The 25264-nt window shown below is 35.9% G+C and overlaps 2 protein-coding genes across 2 annotated transcripts; both read right to left on the bottom strand.

Annotated features, from left to right (window-relative positions):
- Positions 1 to 17263: 17263 nt before the first annotated feature.
- LOC126614351 (uncharacterized) lies at positions 17264 to 18760 on the bottom strand. The gene has a single exon (XM_050281963.1). The coding sequence runs from the start codon at positions 18758 to 18760 to the stop codon at positions 17264 to 17266; it is 1497 nt and encodes a 498-aa protein (XP_050137920.1).
- A 954-nt stretch (positions 18761 to 19714) lies between these two features.
- Positions 19715 to 23140, bottom strand: LOC126591601 (probable protein S-acyltransferase 15). Its single transcript, XM_050257620.1, has 7 exons — positions 22778 to 23140; positions 21772 to 21852; positions 21568 to 21669; positions 21399 to 21470; positions 20471 to 20569; positions 20288 to 20383; positions 19715 to 20168 (listed from the first exon to the last, which is right to left on the bottom strand). The coding sequence occupies exons 1-7, from the start codon at positions 23048 to 23050 to the stop codon at positions 20073 to 20075; spliced, it is 819 nt and encodes a 272-aa protein (XP_050113577.1). The 5' UTR covers positions 23051 to 23140; the 3' UTR covers positions 19715 to 20072.
- Between the last annotated feature and the right edge of the window lie 2124 nt (positions 23141 to 25264).

Genomic DNA, 25264 nt, shown 5'->3' with positions numbered 1-25264 from the left:
CCAAGGTCAGTCATTTCATATTGTCTCATCATTGCAGTTTTGAACTCCATCAACAATTCTTGAGAATTCCCAGTGTAGATTATATCATCCGCATACAGTGAAACAATAAGTATTCCACCTTTAGTAATCTTCACATATAAAGTTGCTTCACTAGGACTTCTTTGAAAACCTGCCTTGGTGAAATAGGAATTGATTTCTTCATACCAAGCTCTTGGAGCTTGCTTAAGACCATAAAGTGCCTTCTTGAGTTTGTACACCCCATCTTCCTTGTTTTTAATCACAAACCCAAGAGGTTGATCAACATAAACCTCTTCCTGCAAGACTCCATTTAAAAATGCTGACTTCACATCTAACTGATAAATTTTCCACCCTTTCTGTGCAGCCAAAGCAACCAAAGTCCTTATTGTATCAAGCCTAGCAACCGGTGCAAAAGTCTCATTGAAGTCTATACCAGGCTTTTGAGAGTATCCCTTTGCAACAAGTCTTGCTTTGTTTTTCTGAACCGAGCCATCAAGATTCAGCTTAAGTTTATAAACCCATTTGACACCAATTACTGGTTTATCATATGGTCTATCAACAAGCTCCCAGGTATTATTCTTTTCTATCATTGCAATTTCACTCTCCATTGCTTTCTGCCATGCTTCATCCTTGACAGCTTCTTCAAATGTTTCAGGTTCAAGTATACACAGATTACATCTTTCATACACTTCTGCAATACTTTTATATTTCAGAGGTGTGTGATCAACATCTTGTGGACCTGAATCAGATCTAACATGTATTTCTTCACTCTCTTCTAGTATTTCAACATCATTTTCAGAGATCTCAGCTTGACTCAACCTTGTTCCTTCAGTTTCATGTCCTCTCTCAGTGAAAGAGTCAGTAATTGGCATTTTAAGACTACACTCCTTTTGTGTATTCCAGTCCCAACAAGCTTCCTCATTTAACACCACATCTCTGGAAATAATGACTTTTCCAGAGTCAATATTGTAAAGCTTGTAGCCTTTCTCACAACTTCCATATCCCAGAAACACACATTTTGTACTAGTTAAATCAAGCTTTTGTCTCTGGTGCTCTGGAATATGTGCATAGCACAGAGAACCAAACACTTTTAGATGTTTGATTCCTGGCTTTCTTCCACTATAAGCCTCAAATGGAGTTTTCTTATCTAATGCCTTAGTTGGACACCTATTTAGAACATACAATGCAGTGTTGACTGCTTCAGCCCAAAACTCCAGTGGTATATTCTTTTCAACCATCATACATCTAGCCATCTCTACAACAGTTCTGTTCTTCCTTTCAGCTACTCCATTCTGCTGTGGTGAGTATGCCACAGTGAGTTGCCTTTCCATTCCCACTTCTTCACAGAATCTATTAAACTCAATAGATGTGTATTCACCCCCTCGATCACTTCTCAGCTTTTTCAACTTATATCCACTTTGCAATTCAACAGTGACCTTGAACTTCTTAAACACATTGAATACATCTGATTTATATCTCAAAAAATAGACCCAACACATCCGAGTACAATCATCTATGAAGGTAAGAAAATACCGATTTCCAGCTTTGGTAATGGTTTGCATTGGTCCACACACATCTGTGTGTACCAACTCCAATGGAACAGTAGCTCTACTTGTTGTCTCCCTTTGAAAAGAGTCTCTGCAATGTTTCCCAAGAGTACACCCCTCACACACATTATTAGTGGTCTTGATTTTTGGCAATCCAAGTACCATTTCTTTCTCCTGTAGTAGCTTCAGACTGTTAACATTTATATGCCCCATTCTTCTATGCCAGATCAATGTTGACTCATTTACACTTGCTTTTAATGCAAGATGCAAATCTGTTTGGAATTTCAAAGGAAAACTTCGGTTTCCTCTCATTGGCACCTTAGCCACCAAATTTGAAAGAGAGCAATCATCATAAATTTCTGCTTTGTTATCTCCAAAAATAAGGAAATACCCGTGCTCCATCATCTGCCCTACACTTAGGAGATTCTCTTTGAGACCTGAGACAAGCATTACTTCATGTATATATCTCCTTCCCATCTTTGTATCCACTACCAAACTTCCTTTTCCTATAACATCAACCAACTGTCCAGTTCCCATTTCTACCTTGGCAGTTATGCTTCTGTCAATGTCAATCAGTATATCTTCTCTACCAGTCATGTGGTTACTACAACCACTATCCACATACCATACATCTTCAATAGTCTTCTTGTCAACCTCATTACTTACATAGAACATAGTAGTTGTAGAAGGAACCTGAGCTGCAAAGTTTAGTTGCTGAACACCTTGAGCATTTTTCTTAGTATTACAATCCCTTGCAATGTGACCAATTTTTCCACAACAGTGACACTTAGGCTTGCCTTTAAGAAAACACTCTCCATAATGGTACTTATCACAGTGCTTGCAAGGATTTCTTCCCCCTTCTGCAGCTACAAATTGCTTTCCAGATTGGTAGACAGGCTTTTGATTCCAATTTTTGTATTTTGGCTTCCAATTCTTTTGATATCTATTTCCTTGATTTCCAGGAGAATTGACAGACTTGGGATTCACACTTAGACTCGCAAATGCCCTCTCAGTCTTGTTCTCATTATGTCTCTCCAACCTCTGTGCAAAACTTTTCAGTGAGGCAACTACCTCTTGAACCTCAATCACATCTATATCCCTTGAGTGTTCAATCACAGAGCATATAGAATCATACGCAGAAGGTAAGCTAATTAATAATTTTTGCACAATCCTCTCTCTAGATAGCTCTTCTCCATAACTTCTCATTTGATTTATCAGATCGAATAATTTTGTAAGATAAACAGAAATTGATTCATCATCTCTCATTCTGGTATACTCAAATTCTCTACGAAGACCTTGTAGTTTAACACTTCTAACCTGTTTGTTTCCATGAAATTCTTGCATCAGAATATCCCAGGCTCCCTTAGAAGTTTCTTCGTGTGAGATCCAAGGAAAAATTTCATCCGAGACTGCTCCCTGAATCAGCCCAAGCGCCTTGGCATCTTTCATGAGCTTCTCCGTGAGAGATGTAGCGTCACTCGATCCCTCTTTCTCCTTCATCTTCAGATCTGAATCAGCTCCTTTCGAATCTGAGCTCTCGATTCCTTTTTCCACAAATTCCCATAGTCCATAAGACTTAAAAATGGTTTTCATCCTTATACTCCAGAATTCATAATTCTCGCCGGTGAAGATCGGCGCTCTCAGCTCACCTCCTCCAGATCCTACCATGTTAGACACAGATCTCTTCACAGATTCAATCTCCCAGATTAAACGATTGAACCTGGCTCTGATACCATGTTAGCAATCAGGAATATGACCCTGTTTTGTAGAAATGAAATCAAGAAGAAAATGAATGATCTCTTCCTACACAGATGAATGCAGCTAGAACGTTCAAAAGAAAACCAGAACTAACAAAGCTTTTTCTTCATTCATAATCTGCACACAAGTCATGTGCAAGGATATATCCGAAGAGAAGAGAATTCACACAAAACAATCACAACCCTTCATGTAATCTATCCTATAAGATAGATACAAGTGGCAATATGTTAAACTAAAACTAAGATTACATCTCAGCTGTCCAATTGGTCTATAATCCAATGGCTCACATTTAAACTTAGAAACATTAAGAAAAACACAGCACACACACTTATATTCCAACAAATACACACACACAGGGGGCACAGGAAGAGTGAGATAGAGATAGAGACCGAAGTAATGTTTTTGTAGATACTAGGATGTACGGATGTCTGCAACTCTGCCCAGATTTCCCAGCCGACCATGCTGCCCGTATTCCCTGGTAATACTGGTAAGAGATCCACGTTCGCTCTGTATTAACAGAAGGAAAAAATAGCTCCAGTTCCGATTACGAAATGTCACAGTTACCTATATAGTTGTCATATTATGGGTGATGAGGTAGATATGCCAACCTAAAAGAGTTCAAGCATTAACGTTCAAGGAAGCCATCACTAGTCCAGACATAACCTGAAAAACCCGTAAGATGATTGGTGAGGCAACAAAGGTTTTTAAGTTCAAATCTTTCAAATTGCAATTAATAGAACTTCAATAAAAATTCAACTAATTTAGAATAATAAATCTTTAACTGTCTAAATAATTGATCAATTAAGCTCAAGTGGTTATAAAGATGAAAGTCTGTTGTAAATGACACTCTCCCACGATAATTAATTGGCTAATTAACCTTCTCAGTAGCAATAGTTGTAATCTATCCTAAGTTTGAAATTCAATTCAAAATTTCTGTTGATTTAACGTACTTTATGGTTCGTTGATTTAACATTTCATAACTGATCGATTATATCATTGGCCTAATGCAAGTTATTTTTCGATACGTGGTATCAATTACTAAAACGAACTCGTTTATATGACTGTTACAATAAGCAACTGTTTCTCCAACCTTATGTGCACCGTACCAATGCTTCAAACTGTTGAAATTTGAGCCATAAAACATCCGTTTTAGTAGAAAGCACAACATCTGCATCCAACTCATTAAATGTGCATAAACACAGAAGAGGCTTAAACAGGTTCTTGATCTTGTTAGGCATTTGGCTCGTCAAAATTAGTGTTCTATTTGTTTAGGATTGTATTAGAAAAACTAAAGGTGCACATATTCTTGTCCTAAAAGAATTAGGGAAAAAAATTAAGTTTCTTTGTGCAATTTAGATCGGGAATCCTAAAAGCGAAAAAGAAAGTATACTTCCCTATATAGAATAGGAAAAAAAATTGCACATTCCCATTCCATATAAAATAGGAAATAGAGTACTTTCCTATTTCCATATAGAATAGGAAACTTAATAAAAAAAAATTGACATGTAAACCACACCGTATACTTATAAATAGGGTGTGGCAATGCTAGAAATCTATGAGAGTGGCCAGAGACAACCAAGAGGGACAAAGAGGGATTAGTTCTTGGGTTTTGCAAAAGTATTGTAACTCTGTTACTGCAAAATCTCGTCTCTAGATTTCGTTATTTAATTACGTACTTACACGACTAATAAGAAGTTGTATCTTACCTTAATGGTATTTCCTACCGACTCATGTCATTCCCTACAGGAAAGCAAAGACTTTTCAAGGAAGAGTTACTGCGAAATCCCGTCCTTAGATTTCATTATTTAATTACGTATTTACGTGATTCTTGTTTTGTTATTTTAGAATTTTAATTATTTAGTTACAAAGTTTGAATCTTTGTAAATGCTCATTTAAAATCAGTAGACTTTTCAAGGTCACACTTAAGGGAAAGCCGTTTGCGAATCAAAGTTATAATGAAGAAGTTGTGAGCGTTGAAAGATTGATATGAATAGTAAATTGGGATTTGCTATAAATCGTAAGTCCCACTTTTTTTTGGAAGGGGACAAATGAGAAAGAAGGAAACCTAACCAATCGGATCATCCCCTTTAACCCAACTTCCCTGCGTGACCCAACTTTCGACTCGGTTCCTGCAATTTTTCAACACTTTTCTATTGGTTTTCTCGGCAAATCTCCTCGAACCGCCACTTGGAACGACTCACCGTCATCCCACCTTCCAATTCCATAAGAAATCTAGCCATTTGGGCTCTTGTTTCGTGAGGGTTGAAGCAGTATGCTTTTTGGGTTGCACAGAGTTATCCGCTATTTCTGAAGGTTTCACCGTCGACCACCACCACCAATAGATTTCTTTTGAAAAAAGGAACAAGGCCCAAGCATTGGTTGATGCGTCGGAGCATTGGGGAAGGCAAACCAACGAATGCCCGTTTTAGGGTTTCTAACGGTCCACGAGTGTTTTCAAGCGTGTTTTCTGACTGAATTGGACCTTGGTACAGGTATGAATTTTTTTTCCTCTTATTTGGTTCTACAATATTGTGAAGTTTGGTGATGTTTGGAGTTAGTCGGAATTTCTGATTTCCATTCGTCGTAGCCACTGCGTGTGGCAGCGCCTGGGAAACTTCAACGACTTGAATTTTGGACAGCGAGACTTCCTCGATGTTTTGAGCACATATATGAGATCCATTTGTTGAAACTCCATAAGATGATTCGATTATTTGAATTAAGGGATAATTGTACTAACATTCGATTTTTATAATTAATGTTGATCCGACCGTTGGATCATCACCAATTTATAATATGTTATGTACGTATTATTTGAGGATCTTAGGAACTTAGAGGTCGGAAATCCGACATACAAATCTTCCTAAATTGAATGTTTGTAGAACTGATCAGTAACCGCCACTTAATTTGGAAATTGATAGAGATTCGATGGTCGGATCGTCCCAAAATTTTAGGATATTGTTTTAGAAGCTTAATGAGACCCTCAAAAAGTGATGGATCGGAAATCCAATGGACATATATTCCGGATCGAGTTGCTTAGGGTCGTTGACTGTTCCAACTACATTGACCGATGGTTGACTTTTGGTTAACATGTTTTGAATCGTTCTTGAATATTAAAATTGGTATTAGAAGTTTAGCAGGCTTACTCTGGTCAGTGGGCCATCATGGAGATATGCACTTCGGTTTTTATACAAGTGACATCTTACTGCAATATGCGCGTTTATTGAACTTATAGATGATATAAATTATATATATGATTACTAGTATAAAAATATGAGACTGGAACCGTATTAGAAGTATTTGGTAGAACTTGTATGACTATGTGACTAGATTGGTGGTTGTCAGGGGAATCTATGTATTTCGTAGAACTTGTATGACTGTGTCACTAAATTAGTGGTTGTCATGAAAATCTATGTATTTGGTAGAACTTGTATGATTATGTGACTAGATTGTTGGTTGTCATGGGAATCTATGGTACTTGTGTTTATCGCATAAATCAAGTAAGTCAATATGTAATGATGCGACTACACCATGTAGCAGTGGTACATCGATGGTTTTACTTGGTATATCAGTGATGGGGGACTATATGCATTTTAGTGATTATCAAGCTTGGTATATTCGCGATGTGTGATCACTGCATACATAATTAGATTATACTTATGGTTTTACTTGGTATATCCTCCATGTGGACTATACACATTCTAGGAGTGATCACTGCCTACATATCCGTGATGGGTGATCATTACCCAGTACTATAGGATTCGGTCATGCTTGGTATATTCGCAATGGGGGACCAAACGTATTACAAGGGTGATCATGCTTAGTATATTTGCGATGGGTGATCACTGCCTACATTATTAAACTACGCCTATGTATCTACTTGGTATATAGGCGATGGGGGACTATACATATTATATGAGTGATCAAACTTGTTATATCCACGATGGGGGACTAGACATAGTACATGGATGATCATACTTGGTATATCTGCGATGGGTGATCACAACCTACATTATTAAACTATGCTTATGGTTTTTCTTGGTATATCCATTATAAGGGAATTGTATGATTGATCATGCTTGGTATATCCACAGTGGGTGATCACTAGTATTATAGGATAAGGGAGACATGCTTAGTGAATCCACGATAGATGACATTGCCTATCTAGCGTTGTATGGAATAGTCGTGCTTGGTATATCCATGATTGGCGACTGCTTCCTAGTTGGATTATGTTGAGTGGTCTAGAATCCCATCTCTTATTCTGTTTTGTTGACTTAGTCTGAAACCCTAGATTCTTGTGAATAGAAATTACTTAGGAAAGACACTTGTATTTGCAATGTTATTGCTTGGATTAAGGTATGGAAATAGAGAGATTGCTTTATTAAATTTTGTGGATCGATACTTAATCTTATTGGTTGATTAACGTAGTTATATTATGCATCTTTGAGTCATTGATCTATTGTTTTCTGTGATTGGTTAGAAAACACTGTGATTTACGTGATTGATGAAATGACAATTAATTTTGATTGTTTCTTAATCGTTAAGTAACCTGGAATTTAGTGACTTCGAATTTCATTGAGCAATTCTAGAACTCTAAGTCCTTGTTGGTTAATGTCTTGAAAATTTTAAAGCTTAAAAGAACGGTGAACTACGAATGACTTAATCCCTACTTCAGGAGTCCAACAAAAAGATTAGATGTAGCCATGAAATAAATATAAATTATGGAGTGGTTGAACCGTTGATTGTGTTTTAGTTGTGTCTCATATATGATAGATGAACGGGTATATGGTGACATCGAGTGTCGATCCTGGACGTATCTTGGGATCTAGGCAAGACACTTATTTATTAAAGAAGTTGTGGTTTCTTTATCCAGAGAAATCACAATTGGACCAGAGAAAAATTCTACCGAACCTGTATAAATATTATGTATTTCTAGTTATTCTCTAATTTGCTAAGTTTAGTCTATGATATGGGCAAGACACTTATTTATTAAAGAAGTTGTGGTTTCTTTATCCAGAGAAAAATTCTACCGAACCTGTATAAATCTTATGTATTTCTAGTTATTCTCTAATTTGCTAAGTTTAGTCTATTGCTGGATACATCAAATAGCAAGATCCATAGGAGAGTCAAAATTATAACAACTGGTATTGAGAGTTTGGTTCAAGGTGTTTTCCAATGTCAAAAGAAAAGGAGTTTGAAGACCTAGGAAGCTTAAGGCCTGCTTTAAAACCTTGTGATGGCAATGATGACTTCAGGGACGGGCAAATGATGATGATGAACGTATTGACACAACAAAAATTGGATGATGCACTTCTTGGTGAGAAGCCTACGACCATGAAAGAAGCAACATGATCAACTAGCTTTTAATCTAATAATATTTATCATTCAACCATTTAGCATTACGGCCTAGTGATAATTTCTCTTCACTTGTAGGTAGGGTATTAGGTTTGATTTTTGCCAAAAAGACGAATTTGAACTAAACTATTACTAACTCATTATAAGACTTAGCCCACTTTACCACTACCTTAATGGTGATAATAGCATTTGTTAAAGAAAAAATTATCATCCTATCATTGGATCAAATCCTAAATCAAATCCGCGACTGCCTATTGATTAAAAAACACTAGAATCTTGATCTAAAGTTGATTGAACTCTCTCAATAGAAATAAAAGAATTTGTTTTACTTCAATCTAGCCACTTCCTCTCAATAAGGGAAAATGATCATCGCCGGATTCTTTTCCTAGGGATCCTAGAGATCCTGTGATCATGACTGTTCATCGTACATCGTGCGGTCAAAAATTATTTCAAAATTTAAAATTAAATATAATTAGTACCTAACGAAAACTGACGATATAATGTACGATGAACGGTCACAATCACATAAGTTCTAAGATTCCCAAGAAAAAGATTCGGTGATCCTTTTGCCTCAATAAGTAACTGCCAGGTGCACGGTGGCAAGGGTTATTGAGCCATGTTAGGATGCATGACATTGACAGCCCAATGCGTATAAATGCAAATTACATCGTGATGGAAACTTAACAAATACTTTAAACATTGCATTATTAAATTAAAGTTTAGGCAAGTAGTAGACGTAGCCTGGGAAGTAGAGTCTTCATTTTTAACTTATTAAGTACTTGGATTACTGTAAATTAATTTAAACTTCGTTTAAAAGTGGTTTTTAAATAATTGAAAGTAGTTTTTGTGAAAATATTTTTGAAACCAATCTTTAATAAAATAATTTGAAGTACTTCCTAAAAGAAGTACATAATATGATCATTTTGGTGAAAATATTTTTGAAACCAATATTTAATAAAAGCTCAATTAAATATTGGAAAAGCACTTGAAGTGTTTCCTAAAAGAAGCATATAACTGGGGCTTCTTTCATGAAGCACTTCAAGTGTTTTTTGAACTTAAAAATATTTTTTCTAAAAACGTTTTTAACCGTTTGAAAAACACTTTCAAATGAACACATCATTTGTTAAAAGAAAAAAGAAAAGTTAAGATTAAATTATTTAATATTTTACTAGAAATAGAATATGGCCGTTTTGTTTTGTCCATTTCTCTGAATTTAGAAGTATTGGCATTTGACTAGCTCTTTCTTCGACAAATTTTTTGTGATTTTTTGTTTTAGTCAAGGGTAAAAACAATATTGCCATTCTTACCATATTTTTGTACCATAATTGTATACCACCTTAAGTGACATCTAATGTAGACAATCACATCATCTAAATTAATTAGCATTTAATTTCAAAATGTTGATCAATAATTAATAAGAAGATTGTTAATTAAATGATGATTGTAGTATACGAAGAGTCTTCTTCTGCCACCTAAGATTATTTAAGTATTTTAATTAATAAAAGATTGAAATTAAATGATGGAGCTTGTTCAACTCATCTGCCACCTAAGATGGTAAAGAAATGTAGTATAAAATTGTGATAAGAATAACATTACTCGGATAAAAATAACTTTACTTATTTTGTGGTCCCATGGTGTTGTTTTAGGGTTTGGCAGAGATTCACCCACTCTCCCACAAATTTGGCCGTTTTGGTGGATGTTTAAGGTGGTCCTATTTGTCTCGATTTGTACGTAGATTTGATGAATTTAACAAAGTTTTGTATTATTTAGTTTATTATCTATTTGGCAATATGTGTGTAAATTAATAAAATTGTAGTACATAAATTAGCCCCCGGGGGTTTGTTGGGGGGGGGGGGAGTTATTGATGTGGTAGATAAGAATGTATTGACATACGGTTTTATTAACTTGAACTTGATCCAAATGAGTTCACATTTGAAATTCACAATTGGCAACTATCCATAATGCTAGGGAAATTAAATTTGAAAACTAAATTATGTGTTACCAATGAATATGTTTATCAACATTTAAGTAATAAATTAATCATCAATTTTTATGTCTTTTAGTTTCCAAAATTTAGTCTATAAATTTAGTCTCCCTAACATTATTGTGTGTTTGTAAGCATTGCCTTGAACTTTAGTAAATGGCAATTTATTGTCTGCAGTTGGTTACATGTAAAGATAATGTGAAATGGTCCATTATTTTGTGCAGTTGGTTACTGATTTCGTAATGCCACATTAGAAGTTAATAAAATCATTCTTTGTTATTAACTTGAACTTGATCCAAATGAGTTCACATTTGAAATTCACAATTGGCAACTATCCATAATGCTAGGGAAATTAAATTTGAAAACTAAATTATGTGTTACCAATGAATATGTTTATCAACATTTAAGTAATAAATTAATCATCAATTTTTATGTCTTTTAGTTTCCAAAATTTAGTCTATAAATTTAGTCTCCCTAACATTATTGTGTGTTTGTAAGCATTGCCTTGAACTTTAGTAAATGGCAATTTATTGTCTGCAGTTGGTTACATGTAAAGATAATGTGAAATGGTCCATTATTTTGTGCAGTTGGTTACTGATTTCGTAATGCCACATTAGAAGTTAATAAAATCATTCTTTGTTATTGATTTATCATGTATATAGAAAGATTCAAGTTTTCTTTCGTATGCAAGTTGTCCTAATGCCACATTAACGGTTAGTCAAATCGTTATTTTTTATTGTTTTATTTTGTATTTAAATATTCTAGTGAATATGAAATTGAGTTTTTATACATGCTTCACGTGTTCGAGATTCTTCCTTCTCTTAATTATTGTAACAGTTTTGAATCCTCCCCGTTCACCTAATAATAATAAAAAGAAAAAGAACTTATAACTCAATTAGTTAAGAGCATTTTGTTGGTGTGAGTTAATGGTCAAGTAATCGTTATTTTTTTTTGTAAAAAAAGTTAAAATAAAATAAACAATTGCTTGACCATTAATTGCAATGTCCTTGATAGATGGGATTTCCTTGTTAGGATTTATTTGAAACCTTAGTCAAATATGTAATTTGCATGTATGTTGCCTCCTAGAGAGATGAATATAAACAATACAATTACACTCCAATGATACAAATTTATCTCATTCGTTTGAGGTTCTGAATTCGAATTTCTCTTCCTCCATTAGTGCTTGTATAAGATGAATAAGTTTGTTTTTATATTTTTATTATATATACATTTATGAATGAGAAAGGGAAATTGGAATTAAGGTTTTCCATTCTTGAAGAAAATTTTTGGGGTTTCTGACACATAAGTCACGTGGTGTTCCCACCAATTGAAATTTGACATCTAAATATTCTTTTATTTTTAAATTCTTAAAAACTGAGACGATTTGATGCTGAACTGTCGACGGAAAACAAATTAATTTAACGAAGTTGTACTTCCACTGTCGACTCTTACAGTCATTACCAATTACTCATCTGTAAATCTTTTCACTAATTTAGAAATCACCACAAAATTTATCAACACCCAGAAAATGAATATGTGAGAGAGAGAAAGAGAGAGATAATCGGATTTGGTATTTAGAAGTTCACATCTTTTAGATTTTTCCTTTCTTTTTAGACTGTGGTTTTTTATTCAAAGGTGGAGGGCGAGTGCTGGGCAAACAAAATGGAATGCGAAGTCGAATAGGATGGACTTCCAACTTTTAAGAATTTATTTGATTAAAAAGAAATAAAAGAAGATTTAGATGTCAAATTTCTATTGATGGGGAACACTGCTTGTGCTACATCCCACATCGCTCAGGGAAGTGGATCCTTTAATCCTTATATGTATATTCTCATCTCTACCTAGCACGAGGTTTTTTGGGAGCTCACTGGCTTCGGGTTCCATCGGAACTCCGAAGTTAAGCGAGTTCGTGCGAGAGCAATCCCATGATGGGTGACCCACTGGGAAGTTCTTGTGTGAGTTCCCAGAAACAAAACCATGAGGGCATAGTCGGGGCCCAAAGCGGACAATATTGTGCTACGGTAGAGTTGAGCCCGGGCCGGGATATAACAATTTGGTATCAAAGTCAATCCTTGGTCGGATGTGTTCTTACAAGGACGTCAGGCCCTTAAGGGGGTGGATTGTTACCTCCCACATCGCCCAGGGGAGTGGATCCTCTAAGCCTTATATATATATTTTCATCTCTACCAAGCACGAGGCTTTTTAGGAGCTCACTGGCTTCGGGTTCCATCGGAACTCCGAAGTTAAGCGAGTTCGCACGAGAGCAATCCCATGATGGGTGACCCATTGGGAAGTTCTTGTGTGAGTTCCCAGAAACAACACCGTGAGGGCATGGTCGGGGCCCAAAACGGACAATATCATGCTACAGTGGAGTCGAGCCCGAGATGTGGGGGGCCCCGGGCCGGGATGTGACAATTGCCTGGGTCGGGATATGACAATTTGGCTTTTGTGCCAGGAACCCCGAAAAATTTCTCCCATTCTTGAGAATATAAATTACCCACAATGTCAAATTAGATCATTAATCACTGTGTATTGGCTTTATTTATTGTCATAAATTGAGCAGACTTATTCCTTCTTTCTAGGCCCATTAATTGTACATCCATTAGTTAAAAAAAAAAAAAAAAAAAAAAACCCCTTGCACAACAAAAAATAAATAAAAAAATAAAAACTATGTTTGAAAACTTTGCGCAACGAAATCCAAATATTTCGTTGCCTAAACCCATTTCATTTTCCTTTTTATTTAATTTTATATTTTAAATTGTAAAATAAATTATTTTCATAGTTTTTATTATTTTTGAAAAACTTTGCGCGTCGAATATTAATATTTCGTCATCTAAACCCTATTTATTTTTATATTTTATATTTTATATTGTTAACCTAAATTATTTTCTTTTCATGACAAATCAACATTTAGTCACCTAAACCCTATTTATTTTATTTTATTTATATTTTAAATTGTAAAATAAAATTATTTTTCTTTTTTATTATTTTTTAAAAACTTTACGCTACCAATACTAATATTTCGTCGCATAAACTCTGTTTATTTTATGTTTTATTTAATTTTATATTTAAATTGTCTAATAAAATTTATTTCTATAAATTTTGCGCGACGAACCAATATTTCCTTGCACAAAATTGTTAAACTTGGGCAGGTGCCGAAAATGGGATTCGGTAAATTTAATTTTTAATTTTTTTTTAAACTTTGTGTGACCAATCATTTCGTAGCGCAAAACCTCGAAAATTTGGGTGGGTGCCAAAAATGGGGCACGGGAATTTTTTTTAAGTTATATTTATGGTTATGTGGGGGAAAAAATAATAGAGAACTCTAGAAGCTGCCAAATAGTAGTAGGGGAAAGGAAGGAAAGGAGAGTGCGGGAGAGAAAAGGAGGGGGAAATGGGCCAATCAGAAGGGGAAGCAAGAAGGGGAAAGGAGGGGGAGAAAACCACCCAAACCATACCCCCTAGCAACCCGCAACCTGACTCGGTGGCACCCATATTTTCCGATGCCTATCACGGTGGTTTTCAAACGAGTTGAAGCCACTCACCACTTGGAAAACATTCTCCGTTGTTCCCTCTACCAATTTCACCCCAAAATGGAAGAAATTTGGCTCGATTTCACGAAGAACCGCACCGGTGGGTGTGAAGGTTCTATGGCGGCGATCCATCAATCCCGAAGCTAACTCCATCAACCACTACCACCAATAGACTCCCCTCAACCTCAGGAGCAAATTCCATGCTTTGGTTGGGGCATCAGAGCTATTTTGGAGGCGAATCAAGAACACCCAAATTTAAGGGTTTCCAACGGTTCGATTTGAGATGTTTCCCGGTCGAATTGGACTTCAGCCTAGGTATGAAAGTTGTTCCCCTTGGCTTGATCTACAATTTTGTGAAATTTGGTAATTTTTGGAAATAATTGAATTTTCTGACAACTCGAGGCGATCGGCCGCCGCGTGGCGGTAGCGCATGGGCTGAGACCCCACCTACCATTCCTAGACTAATTTGAATACCCTGATTTCCACATGTGATGTTCGATTGACGAAATCTCGTCGTATGACTATAGTTTTGATTAGGACCACCACTTGGACATTATATGAATCGACGATCCAACCGTTGGATCGTCACGAAAATTTAATACGTAATAGTACGTAATATTTTAGTACAATAGGAACTTACGGATCAGGAATCCAATATACGGATCTTCCCGAATTGAATTTCTAATTTTGTAAAATAAAACGTTGACCGCCACTTGAATTTACGATTGGCGGAAATCCAGCCGTTGGATCGTAATAAAATTTTAGTATGTTGTTCTAGAGGAATAATGTGAATGTTAAGAAGTTACAGATCATAAATCTGGTAAGTGGATTTTCCGGTTTAGATTTCTAGGGTTGTGAACCCTATCCTCGATCTTGATTGACGGTTGACTTTTTATAGTCAACTAAACCGAGTTTCTAGTGTGCCTTTTATCTTAGAGTGTTGTTGACATCTCATGAAGCTTAGTGGACTCATTGCGACGACATGTGTGTTGTTTCACATATGAGTGACTATAATATGGTTGATTTATATTGAATTATTATTTTATTCTATTGTCATTGTTCTACGTTTGTGAATTGTGAACTACGATTGGCTTGATCTCTCCAAAGGGTAAGTAGGCAGTCTAACGAGAAGTTAGATGCAATAATAAAATAAATGAGATTAAATTTTAGTGGAAAATTGTCAAATTGAGAAATGTTATAATGATTATTAACATAAAGGGTAACTATGATATTTTTGGCCTACAACTAAAGGTAAATTACGAAATAAATTGGTGGGGCGTTACAAATCGTATCCTTCATCACACAAAGTGATACGGTTTTTAAAACCAAAATAACTCCTCCACAATTTTCTCAATGTGTCTCCTTAGTTCTCTTACCTCTCCTCTCCTTCCCTCTCCCCAAATCCGACCCCCTATCTCACACTCAATCTCTCATCTCTCTCTCTCTCTCTCTCTCTCTCTCTCTCTCTCTCTCTCTCTCTCTCTCTCACTATCTCTTCTCACTCTCTTACACTCTTTCCTCTCTCCCTAACTCTCACTTACTCCTCTCTCTCTATCTCTCACTTACTCCTATCTCCCTATCTCTCACTCACTCTCAATCTAGCCAAAAGGTATTTTCTCTCTAAATTTTAATCTATTTTTCATTAATATGTGTTTTTGGAGCTAATTTTGGGTTTCGGTGGTGTTTGGGGTATGCCGATTTTAGGGGAGGTTATGCCCATTTTTAATTTGGTATTATTTTATATTTTTTTTTTGGTTATTTGACCTTTTTTTGTTGTAGGGAATCGTCGGGAAAGTTGAGGATTATGACGTTATCGGACCACATCCCCCGCCACCACCACCACAATAGATTTGTATTAGGATTTTATTATTGTAATTTGTTAATTTATATGTACATTTTTAATAAAATATATATCATGGATAATTTGATCACTTTTTTTCATATGTAATTTTATTTTGAATATGTCAATTTAAATTAAAGTAAATTAAAAAAGTAAAAATTCAAAAAATCTTGTAATTTTATTTTGAATATGTCAAATTTTAATTTGATCACTATCATGCTACCGAAGTTAAGCAAGTTCGGGTGAGAGCAATCCCAAGATGGGTGACCCATTGGGAAGTTCCTCATGAATTCCCAGAAACAAAACCGTGAGGGAATGGTAAGCCCAAAGTGGACATCGTGCTACAACAGAGCCAGTCCGGGTGTGACATTTTTTGTAATAGTGATCGTCTGCTTTATTGCACTATAGTTGTCTCCTTAACTTAATCATAAAATCAATCACCAAAGTCACAAGGAACTTCACTGATTGGCTTTTCTTCTGGATGCATGATAATGCTAGAAGTCTTCTTTATTGCCACTATAGTTGTCTCCTTAACTTAATCATAAAATCAATCACCAAAGTCACAAGAAACTTCACTGATTGGCTTTTCTTCTCGATGCATGATAATGCTAGAAAACTAAAGGCTTAATAATAAATTGTTAATACAACCGAGATGTTAGTATAGGAGAGAATTTTCAATGCCGAAAACACAACCCAATACACCAAGTATTATAATCTAAGTTGTTAGATACCGTCACTTGTATTACGACACTAAATGTACTGGTGAGCCGTATTCCCAGCAACTAAAACATTTATCTCATTATGCATCATCCCAGGTTTGAGAATGAACTTCTTTGTGATGAACTTCAGTTTTCTAGTATTTCATTTGTCAAAATCTTTATAAATAAAGAGCATTTTGAGTGAGAGAAAGCTGGAACACACACTCATGAAGGATTTGATTTTTAATAACATATATCATCACAAGTTGGATGAAAAGACATTATTACAGAGGAAATAAATCCAAAGACTATTCCAAACTCAAAGACAATACTGATTCAATATTATCAGCACTGGAAAAAAAAAATCCAAGCAATTAAAGTAAAAGAAAATAGCATGGAAAAGTTTATGTTCTTGATTTATTTCTTTTTCGTCGATTTTTTGGAAATTAACAGACTACTGCAAAATGACAATCACATAAAACATAAACGAAGATACACACATAAATTTCAGGTACAGTAGTACTAATGGAATATCAAAGCTTTTCTTCTGTGGTGTCGAACTTGAAGTCGAAGGTATTGACACCAGTATAAACACCATCGTCTATGTTGCTAGTAATTGTTTCCCCGCTCATGAGAGTGTCGCGCTGTGTGTAGGAGAAGGGAACATCAAATGAAGCCTCGGTTGCTACATACTTCACCTTCACCCTAGTCATTGCTTGTAGAACATCTTTATACACAACCTCCTTTTGACTACTTGTGACTGTCTCAGTTTCTCCAAATTGAGCTGTTCCAGTAAATCCAATCTTCACCTTGTTATCGTCTGCAATTATTGGAATTGCGGTATTGGTACTGCTCTTGACACCAGGCAACTTCAAAATCGACAAGACGCTAGAGTACTTCCAAGTACTTCTCGTTGTTTGTGTATACGAAAGCTTTACCTCTACAGGGTAAGATTCTTTGGTACGGTTAACGACCTCTCCCACGGCCATTTCAACAACGTGTTGGTTGTAGATCCTTGCACGATAGAGGCGAAGAGAAATACCACTGATATCCCTCCATAAGGGGAGAACCTCTTCCACCTCAAGGTACGCCTCTTTGTCAATAGTGGGGGCATTTGCATTGAGACTGCTAGTAATTGTGCTGATGGTAAATCTCTTGCAGAAATTATTGTTGCGTATGCTGCGGAGAGCAATGACATTGTCACCTACTTTGATCGGCCAAAACAAGGTGTCGGAATCATTGTCGCTGGAGTCATCTGAGTTGGCACATATCCAGTCGTCCTTGGAAAGTCTCCAGAATTTCCCCGAGGAATTGGACTTTATGCGGACAGTTCCATCAGCGTTGGTGAAGACCTCGTTTCCCACAGATGGATCTTCAATGTCAATGGATTCGAACTGCAGCAGATGTGGTTGTTGGTCGATCAAGCGGGCACTGAGGTAGTTGCCATTACGGCCTTTGAACGCCACATGCTTGGGAAGTAACTTGACTGGCACCAATGATTCCCAGTCGATGACCATGAACACATCCATAAACTTCTGGCTAGGCGATTCCCCATACGTGTATATGAAACCCCAGTATTTGTCATTCGGATTGTTTTGTACCAATGCTACGTACTTTCCATTGTGGACATGGCGGAATCGGAGTACTATATAATTAGTACTTCTGGCATTATGAACCGGGAGACTATCATCATATGCGTAGATAGGCTCAAACAAGGTACACGAGAACTTGGATTTGTCTTCGTCTGGTTCATCAGCACCAGCAACAATCTGAGTATAACCACAAGCAGGCATCACCCAGTATTTGTTGTTGTAGCAGCATCTAATGTGCACTAGTCCCTCATTCCCATTACTCTTTGCCTTCTCCACTTCAAATTTTGTGTATTCGCTCCATGCTTCCTCTCCTGTGAAATTGATATACCTTGCAGCTGGCATGACTCGCTTCAGATTCTCCTCTGCATCAATATTGAATCGCAAATATTTGTCATTGTAGTTCGACTTGATCACCACAAACCTGGGCAATGTTGACATTTTAATTCTCTCCTCGCGAGGTTTTGAAGTCGATCCCGATCTCCCACAACTCGCGTTAACTTAAGCACTTCTCCAGAAAACTTGGCTATGTTTCATCAACCATCTCATGTCCCACATTATTAATCGTCATGACATCACGTCATCTCATTTTCAAACATTATATTGGGAGAAAGGATGGTAGATGTCGTACGAAAATAATGGTGGTGGTGCTTCCTTATATGATGGGTGTTGCAATAATGGAGGTGATGCATTGTACTTCAAACATGTAAGGTACTCTATTTGTCTTTGTCCGAAGTTTTGTCTCAATTGGTTTTTATCCGGAAGATTTGTTACCGAGGCACACAATCTAGCTTGATGTTTTCTTTCTTGGAAGCCTTTGTATTTTATAGTTAGCAGTGCTAATGCTTGTGAGGCCTTTTTTTGTTTTATGATGTTCCATAAAGCATCTTATTCAACAAAAATAAAATAAAATTAATAGATATAAATTAAGCCATGGCATCACGGATTACATAATATAGTTAAATACTGAACAACTAGGAGCTAGTGGTGGATAAAGAAAAGAAAAGGAGGCTCTATCCACTATTTGCCTCTAGTTGTACAGCATTCAACATAATATAGTTCTTAATTATCTCGTAACAAATAGTATTACTAAGGGTAATATTGTAAAGGACAAGACTTAGTGTTTGTTAAGAATTTGTTAAGAGTTTGTTATTTTAGGTTTATTAGTTTTGGTTAGTTAGATGAGCTGTCATTACAAGGGTTAATATCTTTTACATATACACATGTGTAATATTATTTTCATTATGAAATTATTATATTAAAAATTGATAAACATGCAACACTCACGGTCTTTTTTACCTCTCATATATCGTTGTTTAACCATGTTTGTTGTTTCCCTTTGATTTAATCCATCTGATGGCCAGAAATAAAAAGAGGTGTGTGAGAAGTTAAAAATGATATGTAAAAACCACATCCCATAAAGAATATATACAAAAATGGTCTTTAGACATGAAATTACAAACTTTGTTTCTATTCTGGTAGTATTCCCCAGTTTGTATTTGAATAAAATATCCAAATCTACACTTCATATATCCAATCTACTCTCTATCCTTTTGTGAAAGTCTTGGTACCTTCGGATGCATCTAATGAAGCTCATAACCTATCCAGTTGCTTCTTCCGTTGGGTTGCCCTTTTTCTAGTTTCTTTTCATATTAAGAGATGACTACGGCGAACATGCTTCACGTTCTTTGTGTTCTGATGTACATGCATGAATCTGGGCCACCGAATCTGAATTTGAGCAGCGGCAGAAAACTCATGAACTATCACGCGGAGTAGGGAAGATAAGTCCATCTTTTAGATGCCCTACTGATGTAGGACATAACCATTTCAGCACATTTGGACCCAAGACCTGATCAAAAGAAAAATGACTTGCAATGTTAACCCTTCTCACAGATTTTAATAACAAATATATGAAGATACAAAATACACACACAGAGGGGGCACAGAAAGAGTGGGATAGATAGAGACCGAAGTGATGTTTGTGTAGATACTAAGATTGTACGGATGTCTGTAACTCTGCCCAGATTTCTTAACCAACCATGCTGCCCGTATTCCTTCATAATACTGGTAAGAGATCCAAGTTAGCTCTGTGTCAATTATTCAGAGAAGGAAAAAATAGCTCCAGTTCCAATTACAAAATGTCACAGTTACCTCTATAGTTGTCATATTCTGGGTGATGAGGTAGAAATGCCAACCTAAAAGAGTTCCAAGCATTAAGCTCAAGGAAGCCATCACTAGTCCAGACACAACCTGAATAACCAGTAAAGATGATTGGTGATGCAACAAAGGCTTTTAAGTTCAAATCACTTTGAACTGCAATAGAACTTCATTAAAAATTCAACTCAATTAGAGTAATAAATCTTTAACTTTCTAAGTAGTTGACTAAGCTCAAGTTGTTATAAAGATGAAAATCTGTTGTAATGGACACTCTCCCACAATAAATTGATCGGCTAATTAACCTTCTCAGTAGCACTATTTGTAATCTATCCTAAGTTCCAAATTCAATTCAAAATTCCTGTTTATTTAATGTACTTTATGGTTCGTTGCCTTAACATTTCATAACTGATAGAATATATTGTTGGTCTAATGCAAGTTATTTTTCGGTACGTGGTATCAATTACTAAAACGGACTCATTTATATGACTGTTACACTAAGCAACTAGTCCTCCGAATTTCTGTGCACTGTAACAACATGCCACACTTTTGAAATTTGATAAAACGGACTCATTTATATGACTGTTACACTAAGCAACTAGTCCTCCAAATTTCTGTGCACTGTACCAACGTGCCACACTTTTGAAATTTGATAAAACGGACTCATTTATATGACTGTTACACTAAGCAACTAGTCCTCCAAATTTCTGTGCGCCACACTGTTGAAATTTGAGCCATGAAACATCCGTTGTAGTAGAAAGCACTATATCTGCATCTAACTCATTAAGTGTGCATAAACACAGAAGAGGCTTAACTAGGTTCTTGATCTAACTTAAGTACGTAGGAATTTACTCCAAATCAAGAAATCAGAAACAGATAAACGTCCTCAGCGCCAAAGGAAAAGACCAAAAGTGCAATAACTCACATAAAAAACCTTGTGACTAACACTTCCACTGAATTCTAAGTCCTTTTGAGATCCACACTTTATAATGATCACCTAAACATGTTGAAAACCTTCAGTCAGAATTTGAGGCAGCTTATTATTATATGATAAAGTTCATAACATGTAAAAGGAAGAACCAGACAAACTTAACTGTAGAGTACAAGCATCCTAGTGTTGCATAAAAAACAAGCATAAAAAATGCCTTGTAGTTCCAGTAACCAACACAGTTATTGATCCACAGGCAGTGATGATCCTGCACCCAATTTTGGCATGAAAAATATAAACGGAAAAATATAATGTGTGCAAAAGAATCATGAATAATATAACATGGAAATGAGAATGTAATTCAACCTACCATTCTTAAAACACACCTACGGCAAACCCGACAATGATGAGCCCTGGGAGGCTTGAATGTAGAACACTTGTCACAGGGCCCCTGTCAGAGATCAAGGATCCAAAGTTTCAAAATTAGCTACAGAGAGAAGAAATCAGCATTACTAATGTGCAGCTAGGCGCACCGCAATAAAGTATTTGATGACATGAACTCTTCAGAAAGTCATTGAAAGTGGGTTGCAGGGGGAAGAGAGAGAGAGAGAGAGAGAGAGAGAGCGCTTTGCTTTTATCTTGTGTCACTATGTCCTGTGTCCATACTCCTATGGTTGCAATTGTATAAGCTTTACTTTCAGTTTCATCTCACTGGTAACCAAATTATATGACATCTCTATCTCTACTATACTAACAAATATCCACCTTGATGAAACAGGTAAAAGAACTGACTCACGCTTGAACGATCTCCTTCAACAAGCAATGCAATCGACTCAGTAGTCCAACTCTCATATTTTCTATGCATACTCCCTAAACAACCAAGCTTTAAGCATGTATGTTGACTAATTTGTTGATGCCGCTCTCAGCAAACAAAAAATGAGTAACTCATAAAGATTTCTCAATTCTCACTGTTTTTCGGCCTAAACCCGATAAATCACACAAGAAACAGATATAAGAGCCAATGGGGTGAGAATAACTACTAATCTGTATTGCCATTTGCCAAGATTCAAAAACTTATTATTTGACTTGCTATAAAATGAATCCACTCAAATGAGCATCGAAATCATACCAAATTTCACAAACAACAGTTAATCTAACTAACCCTTAGTCGAAACGAGCATCGAAATCATTCATCAAATCTATAACATGACTAATTAGATACATTCTCAACAACCCATTAACACACCACTCAAAACTTGCATTCTACTCAACATCCAAACATAAAGCATTAAAACCAAAACTTCAATTGATCATCTTTCCCTCAATTTTCTCACCAACCAAACAGAAAATAGCAAAAAGCGCTCCAAAAAGCTCACATTTTTCTTAGATTCTTGATCGGAGACCGCACTATCTTCAACATCAGGGACGTAGGAAGCAGGAACATGACCTGGGTTGGTGAGAACACAGCAAAAAAAGGAGAAGAGGCAGAGAGATGCCAAGAAAATGAAAACCAGAGCGTTCAGAGAACCAGCGTAGCTCTTCAATCCAACCCAATCGTCGATGAAGATGAAAACCGTGATGTAACACACAACACCAATTAACAGAAACACCATTAAGATTGGGATTGACAGGAACCTTTTGAACTTCATCGTGGGTTTGGAGGGAGATGGAATCAACAGGAAAGTTTTTCCTTGTTTTTCTGGGAATTCTGTGTCCGAGGAAGGTCCGAGCCTTTTCCTTGCTTATTTCTTTGTACTTTTTAGTTTCTAAATGTACCCAAGAATTTTAGACAAAATCACTTTTGGTCCTCTAGTTTGTTTGTTTGTTTTTGTTTTTTTTTTTGGGTCAAACTCCTCTAGTTTGGTTGAAGTTCACTTTTGTCCTTGTGATGTCAATTGTCTCAATTTTCGTTCACATAGTTTAGCCGATATAACACATTACATTTTTCATTCATTTTAATTAATGAAAAAAAACATATTTACAGATCATATTCATTCCTCTCACAATCAGGTGCAATCCATTTAAAAATATAAAATAACAGTATTTGTAGCATAATATATCGACTATCTCTGTAATAAAAACATTTATAGGCATGTGAATGTATTAAAGAGATACTCAACAATACATTCAATAAAAGTGGTCAAATAACATCACTAAAAATAAAAATTTAACAAGCTATAAAAGATCTAAGCCTCCAAAGAATAGAGTATAACCTACAACAGTGAAGAACGTTTCTCCCTAGACATCATGTGTTAGTCGTCCTTTCCATTGCCTTGTGCAAGGTTTTTGTCCCATAATATTCTTTTAGGGCCTTTATTTTGGCGATTTTTTAGACAGATTTTATTGGAATTTGCATGCTGGCTAGATTCTTCATCGATCTAACTGGGCCTGTGGTGGATGTTGTTTTCATCGTTAGACATTGGATGGACCAACTTGTTTTGTCCATTTTTGCTTTCTTCTGAAGATGTTGTGGAGGTGAATGTGGTCGTCACTTAGCCAACAAATCAAGTTCTTCATTGAGGAGGTGCAGCTTTTTTGGTTCAGGCGAATCGAGGTTCATAGTGCTGATGTGATATTGTGGTACTCGGGTGACATTTTTGTTGGAAAATATTAGTATTTTGGTTTATTAAAATATTTGGTTTTTTGGGCTTAGTCCGTTAGAATTAAGTTTTGTTAGATATTAGGGTTAGTTTATTATAAATAGGATGCTTTGTTATTCATTAGAGATCAAGTCAGTCACGACGTAGCCTATTGGGATTTTGTAGCTGTTTCGGCATTCTTGTTTGTTTAATAATATTCCTATTATTTTGTAGTTTTAGTGCACTCTAATATTCAACTATTTTGACCCTCTTCTGATATGTCATTCGGAAGTTGAGCGATCAAGCCATTCTTTGGTCGTGTTGCAACGTCGTGCCAAGCTTATAGAGCATGTGTTCGATCGCTCAAGATTTCTATGTGCCCCGAATGTTAATGTGTAGGTCTTGTTTGCTATCAAGCTCTAACTTGGTTGTAAAATTGAGTAATCATTTGCTTTCTGTCTTGTAAGTTGGTGGTTTACATTACGTTGATTATTTTTAGTATTTGCAAGTTCCTCCTATGATAGGTTGCATATAATAAGACGATCTTAAAACGTTGATTTTTGAGAGCTTTCCATCAAATAGTTGGATCAGTAGCAAGTCCATGTTCTTTCCTTGGGATCTGCTAAACACTAAAGTAGTTAATTGTCCAACAATAGCAAGTCATAGGAACCCTTGTATGATGATGTTTAATGTTTCTGAAAACCAAATGGTTCCTAACTCTGAAAATTTGTTGCGGTCAAGTAAGGCTTTACTCATACACGAAAGAGATTGACCATCAAGATTAAACATCATCATACAGGGGTTCCTATGACTATTGCTATTGTTGGACAATTGACTACTTTAGTGTTTAGCAGATCCCAAGGAAAGAACATGGACTTGCTAGTTGCTACTTATCCAACTATATATTTGTTGCAGACAAGTAACGCTTTACTCATACATGAAAGATTTATTCACTGTCCAGAATTTCCCTTCTTTTTTTTTTTTTTGAACAAATGTCTAGAATTTCCAATCTCCGCTCTTTTCACAATATTTATAAAATAAAATAAAAAAAAAATAAAAAAACAAGGTTTGGAAGGCTGCTAATGCAGGCCTCATACAAAACAAAATTATAACTTGGGCCTAAATTTGGTCCGACCTCATGAAACTAGAATACTAGTTAATGTGACTTTGTATTAGTTTGCAACTTTGCAGATATCTTAAAACCAATGAAGTTAATAGTTATGATATCAATTATTCAGTTTCCTAGTTTCCCATGTTCTTGCAATCCTACCTTAATTAGATGCA

The sequence above is a fragment of the Malus sylvestris genome, chromosome 1 (genome assembly GCF_916048215.2).
Source record: "Malus sylvestris chromosome 1, drMalSylv7.2, whole genome shotgun sequence".
NCBI lineage: Eukaryota > Viridiplantae > Streptophyta > Magnoliopsida > Rosales > Rosaceae > Malus > Malus sylvestris.
The sequence above is the reverse complement of the archived record's forward strand: the minus strand, read 5'-3'. Positions and strand labels throughout refer to the sequence as shown.

Excerpts from the sequence above, each read along its gene's own strand:
- LOC126591601 (XM_050257620.1), bottom strand. The coding sequence starts at position 23,050 with ATGAAGTTCAAAAGGTTCCTGTCAATCCCAATCTTAATGGTGTTTCTG. Across the intron at positions 21,670-21,771 it reads GTAGGTGTGTTTTAAGAATG|GATCATCACTGCCTGTGGAT; the intron begins GTAGGTTGAATT and ends AATTGGGTGCAG. Across the intron at positions 20,169-20,287 it reads TCTACACAAACATCACTTCG|GTCTTGGGTCCAAATGTGCT; the intron begins GTCTCTATCTAT and ends TCTTTTGATCAG.
- LOC126614351 (XM_050281963.1), bottom strand. The coding sequence starts at position 18,760 with ATGTCAACATTGCCCAGGTTTGTGGTGATCAAGTCGAACTACAATGAC.